The sequence below is a fragment of the Procambarus clarkii genome, chromosome 12 (assembly GCF_040958095.1).
Source record: "Procambarus clarkii isolate CNS0578487 chromosome 12, FALCON_Pclarkii_2.0, whole genome shotgun sequence".
In the NCBI taxonomy this organism is placed as follows: Eukaryota; Metazoa; Arthropoda; class Malacostraca; order Decapoda; family Cambaridae; genus Procambarus; species Procambarus clarkii.
In genome coordinates this window covers 14269901-14278830 of record NC_091161.1, presented here as the reverse complement: position 1 = coordinate 14278830, position 8930 = coordinate 14269901, and the positions used below count along the sequence as shown (strand labels likewise).

Sequence of the window (8930 nt, the reverse complement as noted above, 5' to 3'; positions counted from 1 at the left end):
CTTCATCTTCTAGTGTGTGGTCTGGTCAACGTGGAATGGTTGCTAAGTGAATGCCAGAGGGAGGAGTCGTATCCAATAAACTCATCATATAACAAGTCAAATAGTGAAGTAGGCAAGGCCAATAAGAATGAGGGGTTGACCCGGACAATTTCTTCAGAAGGTCAGCTGTAACACAAACAAGGAGCCACAAGCAACGGTGTCAAGCTCAACAAGCCACAATGTGGGACTGACAACTGGAGAAGCTTTTTCACCCACAGGGTTATTAACCCATGGAACCGCCTACCCGCCGAAGCCATACATGCCAAAACTCTGTTAACTTTTAAAGTACAGCTGGAAAAGATCACCAAGGCAAATAGGGGAACCTTCGACAAGCCGTCGGCTTCTTGTCCTCGTCGAGGCCGCTAGTGTTAGTGGCTCTCAGGTAAACATAAGAACAAATTTGCCGATGATACAAATTATCAGTAAGGTAGTAGTGGAAAGTACGCCTACGCGTGTCCGTTTTGCTTTTTTCGAGGGACACGCGTAGGCGTACCTGTTTTTCGTTACAGTTTTGATGGGACACGCGTAGGCGTACCTGTTTTTCGTTACAGTTTTGATGGGACACATTCTGGCGTACCTGTTTTTCGTTACAGTTTTGATGGGACACGCGTAGGCGTACCTGTTTTTCGTTACAGTTTTGATGGGACACGTTCTGGCGTACCTGTTTTTCGTTACAGTTTTGATGGGACACGTTCTGGCGTACCTGTTTTTCGTTACAGTTTTAAGGGGACACGTTCTGGCGTACCTGTTTTTCGTTACAGTTTTAAGGGGACACGTTCTGGCGTACCTGTTTTTCGTTACAGTTTTAAGGGGACACGTTCTGGCGTACCTGTTTTTCGTTACAGTTTTAAGGGGACACGTTCTGGCGTACCTGTTTTTCGTTGCAGTTTTGATGGGACACGTTCTGGCGTACCTGTTTTTCATCTCAGTTTTAAGGGGACACGTTCTGGCGTACCTGTTTTTCATCTCAGATACGATAACAGATACGATTGAATTATCTGCAGGTGTCTTGCAAATTGTCTATACAGTATACCTAGGTCATAAAAGTATTTGTGTGTACGTCTGATACCATACTACTTGTGAGGGAGGAAATGTATATTTTTACCTCTCAGAATGTTTGGTAATATGTTTATTTGTGATGTGTGTATATGTATATATTAACACGTTGTACTGAACGGGGTGAGAATAGCTTGAGCTACCTCATCCCTTTGTGTGTATTTTACCTCAATAAACTTATTTCAATTTCAATTTCAATTTCAATACAAAAATCGGTAGGGAGGTTGATACGGAAGAGGACTCACTATCACTTCAAGTTGTAGCGAGTAGATTATCCCAATAATATACTCGCTCCAAATATAGTGTTAATGTCCCTGTCAACCTTTGGAGATGAATGAGGTGAGGCGTTGCCCGGGCAACACGGTGAGATGCCCGAGCAATATAAGCAGCGGTGTAGCGAACATTAACTAGTCTACTTTCAAGTGTGGTCTAGAGCAGACACTTGCGAGATACTGTACCGACGCTCAGTGCGCTCAACTCACACCAAAGTATCACCTGTGTACTTCTGTATATTCGACCAAATATATATATAGTATCTTAGTGTCTGTGTTTATTGTCACCATACTTTACGTAACAATAGAACCGTTACAAAGTTGATCTAAATAGGGTTTTGAAATGGTCAAAGGATTGGCAGATGCAGTTTAATGCTGATAAATGTAAAGTTCTGAGGTTAGGTAATGATGATAGAGTTACAAGATACGAGCTAGATGGTGTTGTGATTGCGAAGTAGGATTGCTAAAGGGATCTGTACGTTATGATTAGTAAGAATTTAAAACAAAAGGATCAATGCATGAATGTTCGTAATAAGGCAAATAGGACACTGGGATTTATTAATTGAAGCGTTAGTAACAAGACACCTGGTGTGATTCTTCAGCTATATCTTGCTCCAGTTAGGCCCTATTTAGATTATGCAGTTCAGTTTTGGTCGCCGTACTATAGAATGGATATAAATTCACTTGAACGTATCCAGCGTAGGATGGCTAAGTTAATTCCCCAAATTAGGAATCTTTCATATGAAGAAAGATTAACAAAGCTTCAGTTGCATTCACTGGAAAGGCGAAGAGTTAGGGGTGACATGATAGACGTTTACAAGTGGATGAATGGGCACAACAAAGGGGATATTAATAGGGTATTAAAAGTATCAACACAAGACAGAACACGAAACAATGGGTATAAATTGGATAATTTTAGATTTAGGAAATACTTGGGTAAATACTGGTTCAGTAACAGGATTGTTGATTTGTGGAACCAATTACCGCGTAACGTGGTGGAGGTCCCTCGATTGTTTCAAGCGCGGGTTGGACATGTATATGAATGGGATTGGGTGGTTATAGATAGAAGCTGCCTCGTATGGACCAATAGGCCTTCTGCAGTTGCCTTTGTTCTTATGTTCTTAAAAGGTTCTTCTAAATGTGAATGAATCTCATTAAAGAAATGTAATGAAGGAGGTTCCATATTGGGGCCAATCCTTTTTTGTCATATACATCAATGCCTTACATAAAAATGTTACAAACCACATATTCAAATAAGATTTATGGTAAAGTGGGAAGTGAAATTTATATTGAGGCCATGCAAAGAGATCTACAGGAACTTCACAAATGGTCGGAAGGCTGACAAATGCCTTTAATATTGAGAAATGTAAGACCTTACTCGTAAGACATCACCGCTATCAACTCAAGAACGCAGCAGATTGACGAAGACAAGGACTCTCCGGCTTGTATGTGAACATCAGGGTCTCCCCTCTACAGTTGTCATTTTCTCATTTTCTTTGAAGTTCGTGGCCGGAAAACGACCGCTCAGATGGGGTACGGTCGTTTCGTACTCGAGGCGATTCGATTAAGCTTATTTTTTGTCTATTAAAATTGTATATACATTATTATGTTTGGAGGTATTACCTTAGATTTAGCTGTATTGGGCTCGATTGGGTTAAGCTAGGTTAGGTTAGGCAGGTTTAAAGATCCGTGGAGGAATCATCTTGTGTACGATGTGACGCTAGTGTCAGCAAACAAACGTTTGGAGTACGACTGTGTTGTTCCTGGCCAGGCCGCTGAATAAACTTCAAAATAACATCTAAATCTCACCCACAAGCCTCAAATCCAACTCCAAACCCCGTCTAGTATAGCGGCGGCCCTTACCTCAGCCACCAACGCCACGTTAACACCTTATCAAAGCCTTACCAAGACCTGAAACCACTACGACGCATGTCCAGCTTCCAGCTCAAACTCTGTCTCAACTAACCCTACCTGTTGACCTCAGGGCGAGGACAGGAAGCCAGCGGCTTGTCGAAGGTTTCCTTAACCTTAAGATACCCGTATGTTATAGTAGGCGCCGTTTATAGCGGTTCTTGAGGTAGATCTGAACTTCTCCAACATGACCTCCAGTAAGTTGGTAACTTCGTTTATTTTCATGCAATAAATTTTGGTTATGTTGTCCGACAAAGCTGTCGGTATGTCATCCAGCTATGACATACCGACAGCTGTTGAAAGTAGATTGTCGTCTAGGTCGACGCTAAATGGTCGAAGGAGGATCCGCTGTGTGAGAGCTGACAGCATAACTGGCCGACCCCTCACAGTGTTCAAGAGAGAACTGGATAAGCACCTCCAAAGGATACCTGATCAACCAGGCTGTGACTCATACGTCAGGCTGCGAGCATCCGCGTCTAACCCGAAACGAGCATCCGCGTCTATGCCCGAAACGCTTTGCCTATGCCCGAAACGCTTTGCGTAATAGTGGCTTTAGGCATTGTATGTACTAGCTCTACCTATAAGTCAAACAATCCTTGTAAATATTTATTGTATGTATGTACCTTACCTAAATAAAATTGTATTGTATTGTATTGTATTGTAACAGCCTGGTTGATCAGTCCAGCAACCAGGAGGCCTGGTCGACGACCGGGCCGCGGGGACGCTAAGCCCCGGAAGCACCTCCAGGTAACCTCAAGGTGACGGTGTAAGCCGGGGCATAGCCCTTGTACAGGGTGTCTGAAAGCTTGAGGAAGAAGGAGAGGGCCCTCCCCAGTATTGTAGAGTGGGGAGACTGGAATACCTGTCCAGACTCCTGACACCCACACCCCACATGCTGAGAAACTTTAAAACACTGTAAACACTGGTATATAAAGTCTAGTACAGTATTTTTTATTATTAATCTAAATGTTTTCTCTTTGTTTTACCAGTTTGTATTATTTGTATTTTCATTTTTTAAGTTTCAAATATATTAGATTGAGCTTTAGTAAATGTTTATGCCGTGTGTGTGTGTGTGTGTGAAGTTTTCCCCGCGCGTTTTCGTGTGAGTAGTGCCTATGCACCCCACGAGGACAGAGAAGGCCCACATTGTAAGACCCCCACAAGGATTTCACACACAGAATGTGTGTGGTGTGTTCGTGAGGTACCCACCTCGCTACACAATAACTTGTGTGAGATTATTGACCTTGGTTATATCAGTGTACTTGAGTACCCTTGTCCATCTGGTGAGTAAGAAGTTATTCCTTGGTAGTGTAATTTCCCATTTCCTGTGTCTATTAATAAATGTAATGCACACACTCTGCCGAGTCCTGCCAATTCAAAAATATGGTACCAGCCCCCATGTGGTTACTCTTGTGTTTGAGGTGTGTGTATAATTTGCATTTGTCTTGTAGTACTGATTTATAGTAACATATTAAGTACGGAAGAAGAGGATTCCGTTTGACTTCTATGTTTAATAAACTTGGTAAATTTTTCATTCGTTCCATCAGCTCCCGTCCCCATACCCTTTGTCATCTGTTCCATCAACCCCTTACCCTTTTACATCCGTTCCATCAACCCCCGTCCCCATACCCTTTTTCATCTGTTCCATCAACCCCCTTACCCTTTTTCATCTGTTCCATCAACCCCCTTACCCTTTTACATCCGTTCCATCAACCCCCGTCCTCATACCCTTTTTCATCTGTTCCATCAACCCCCTTACCCTCTTACATCCGTTCCATCAACCCCCGTCCCCATACCCTTTTTCATCTGTTCCATCAACCCCCCATCCCCTTACCCTATTGCAGCAACTGAAATCAGGTTTTCTTTTCAGACAAGAAATTTGTTTCGTCAAAACTCAATAAATTTATGCATCAACGAAATCCCTACCGCACTCCGCCCAGTTTCAAGAAGCTTGCCCTCAACTATCCTGAATTTCGAAAATACTGTACCTATGATCTTGGTGGCAAAGTTCACTTAGACTTTAAGAATCCGAAAGCTGTACGTGCTCTTACAACGTGCCTTCTGGACCAAGATTTTGGTCTTAAGGTATGTTTTTCATCGTATTAAATTCTTATTTTACAAAAAACAAACATGCAGATATAAATTAATTCATCTTTCTTCCCGATATGTATTACAGAGCATCGTCAAAAGTTCAGATTTTGGTATAATGAAACCTTAAACATTTGAACCATTTTCTAGCTGAATAATATTTTAATGTTCATAATAGGGAATACAATATAATACAATACAGTATTAACTACTGAACAGCCAAACCTCTCTTAGCATATTCTTCCATCCCTCCCCCATACTGCCTTGGTATGGTGAGGGGAAGGGGTCAGTCTTGTGTACTGCCCTCGGATGAGTGAGGGGTAGCTTCCGCAGCCCCCCTCCCCCCTTCCTGCCTGCTGTTGTAGCGCACAAGTGAAATATGTCCTATAGCTTAGTCTTTCAAGCTTTTGCCATGCATGTCGACCCATATATTCCCCATTTTCCTTCTTCTGGAGGTTGAGCCTACCCCTGGGGTTCAACATGCTTTTTTGAACCTTCAACACACATGCATTAGGGGTAAGTTTCTACTCAATGGGAAGAATTTCCCTAAATTCTTGTCTTGTTCCTTCTGAGAAGGGAGCATTTGGAGATCAGAGATCACTCACACAACCAAGAGAAGAGGCTACCTATAACCTTCAGAAGCACTTCAAAATGAACAAATCCACAAGGGCCCTGACGAGGGTAAGCCGTGTCATCCACGGCTCTTGTGGATTTGTTCATTTGATACATCACGCTATTGTGATTTCTGTGTGTAACTTCAAAATGGTTACCATCCCTCTAAATGATGTTTGACAACATTGAATTGCCACACAACACTTAAGTCAGGCTCACCACTACAACCTTAAGAACACAGGAATCAAAGATTGAGAATGGGGAGCTTTCGAGATTGCCAGCCAGAAAAGGGCATTTCATTACACACCATGCTTTATTTCTGGGCAAGGCTCCCTTGGTGGCTCCCTTCCTTTATACCGTGCTAAAAGTGAGTTATCGTGCATGGAGGAAAAAAATCAAAACCACCAGGATGATAATTTGGGATGGCCTAGCTGTCGTGCATATAAGCATAGTGCTTGGTTTCATAAATAAGGAGTGAAGGCTGCACCTCTAGTAGCCCGCAGATACGGAGAGACAGCAGTGACGGGACAAAGAGTATCATGATTTCCTAGACACACAAACCAAGGGACCTTGACAGAATGTTAAACCATCATTTTTACCAGGAAAGCAAGACAAATGTCCAGAAGCAATCTTGAGATGATTTCGGGGCTTAGCGTCCCCCATGGCCCGGTCCTCGACCAGGCCTCCTTTTTGTTACACTACAGGAAGCAGCCCTTAGCAGCTGTCTAACACCCAGTTACTAACTCCCAGGTACCTATTTACTGCTAGGTAACAGGGGCATCAGGGTCAAAGAAACTCTACCCATTTGTTTCCACCCCCACCGGGGATCGAACCCAGAACCTCAGGACTACGAATCCGAAGGGCTGTCCACTCAGGTGTCAGGCCCCAAAATGGTTTGTGGAATAGAGATCCCAACTGTGTCCTATGAGCGTGACATTCTCCAGCTCTATTACTCAATATCAAAGTAAGAAGAAAAACAGCTATAAAGATGATGTTATCTAATGATGGAACAACATGGAAGCAAGTGGAAAATGAAAAGTACAACAGCAGAGTGAGAGACAATGAAGGATCAAACTGAGCATGAGCCAAATAAAGATGGGAGAACATCATTAATTGCTTGAAAAGCATGTACCTGTTGGCTATTATTAGTACCTGTTGGCTGTTATTGGTTCTGGGGATTAACGTCCCTGTGGCCCGGTCTCTGACCAGTACGAAGATTCAAACCAGTACAATACGAACTTGCAATATGAAGTACAAGCTCTGTGTAAAGTATGTCCTGATGACTTGGTATGATAATATTGAGTATTACCATCCTCGAAAGAGGACTCACTAATTCTCATAGGGATTGTTATATTTAATCTCCTCCTTTAGTAAAGACACGTAGAAATAAGCTCGTGCCCTTACACGGTAACCATACTGCATTTCACTTTCATAATAATCCTTTGTGTAAATTTCAGTTAGGGCAGCAAACACTGCACTTGCCTCATTTAGGAGGCCAGGTATAAAGTGGGCTTTGTTTGATTTGTTTTAGACCTTGAATCATTCAACCCAGAGCATTTATTCAGATTGTGGTTTGGCAATTCATTGTTGTCAAACATAATTTAGAGGGAAGCTAAGCATTTTGGAGAACTTCTTTGGTGTCACAATGAGTGGGTTCATTCAGTTGGGTCATTGATCTGTGACCCCTACATGGTTTCCTCCCAGTTGGGAACCAGACAAGTTTTGAAGCGATAATTGTCCCTGTGGGTAGAAAGGTCGGCCAGTGTCTAAACGTGATCTTAGCATCCTGAGGGAGGACAGAGCCACAAGCTAGAGCAGCTACAAATGGGCCTCTAACCAGAATATTTTAGCATTAAGTGATTTTGGGTACTTTATCTTAAGTCTTAACATCTTATGTAATTTAAAATTTCTAACCCTAATCTACGGAAATTACTCATAGGTTAGTATTCCCGATGATCGACTGGTGCCGACACTTCCCCTGAGGCTCAATTACCTTTTGTGGATCGAAGACCTACTGACACATGCGGCACACTACAACTCGGAGCACTGTGTCTTGGGCATTGACATTGGTATGTAAACATGAAGCCTGCATGGTGAGGTCTGTGTGTTGTGGTTGTATTATGTATATATGATCTAGCAATTGTAATCACACTAATCATTCATGCCTATGTTATCCCTCACTGCCCTACCTTTTATGAAAGGGAACTGGAGGGTAAGTGAGGGGGATGGGAAGAAGGGGGGGGGGTAGGGGGGAGGATGAGAGGGGAGAAGGAGTGGGGACGATGAGGGGGGAAAGGCAAGGGTGAGGAAGATGGTGGGAAGGAATGGGGAGTGGGGAAGAAAGGGAAGGGGGAGTGGGAAGGACAAGAGAAGGAACCCGGGTACTGCCAGGTATCCCTCCTAGTACAAGATATACGAGATCAAACTATGGCCAGATGAAGACTATTGTGGCTAGACATTCACACAGTAAATTATACAATGAATGAATTATTTCATAGCCATACAATTGTTCAAAGTTAATATTCCTCAAGGATATATTTTAAAATTATTCACCTTCAAAGTGTGCTGCTTCTTAAAATTCCCATCCTGGCTATAAGGTTCCTTCATATAGTTGAAGAGATGGGCCCACTTAATTCAGCTCTTGGTGTAAATAGTCTCGACTCAATATAGGTGGAGACCATTATATATCTTGCCATAAATATTTGCACTTTTTGCTTCGTATTATAATTTGTCTTTTGTATTTACAGGTGTTGGAGCAGCATGTGTTTACCCATTGTTAGGAGCGCAGCACTTTGGCTGGTGTTTACTGGGCACAGAAAGTGACGAACATAGTTATCAAAGTGCCCACACAAATGTGCAAAATAACAATCTTCAGGCAAAGATTCTTTTGAAGAAGGTAAGATTTATTTTATTTGATCTTTAGAAATAGTTATATCATTTTAGAATTAGGTA

General features: G+C 42.4%; 1 protein-coding gene across 2 annotated transcripts in view; it reads left to right on the top strand.

Annotated features, from left to right (window-relative positions):
• Positions 1 to 3089: 3089 nt before the first annotated feature.
• LOC123772872 (RNA N6-adenosine-methyltransferase METTL16) overlaps positions 3090 to 8930 on the top strand; it is a 28792-nt gene continuing 22951 nt past the window's right edge. For both annotated transcript variants that reach the window (XM_045766243.2, XM_045766242.2), the window contains exons 1-4: positions 3090 to 3475; positions 5149 to 5363; positions 7918 to 8047; positions 8726 to 8874. In XM_045766243.2, coding sequence (XP_045622199.1) covers positions 3466 to 3475; positions 5149 to 5363; positions 7918 to 8047; positions 8726 to 8874 — 504 coding nt within the window. In that variant the 5' untranslated portion in view covers positions 3090 to 3465. The remainder of the gene's footprint in view (positions 3476 to 5148; positions 5364 to 7917; positions 8048 to 8725; positions 8875 to 8930) is intronic.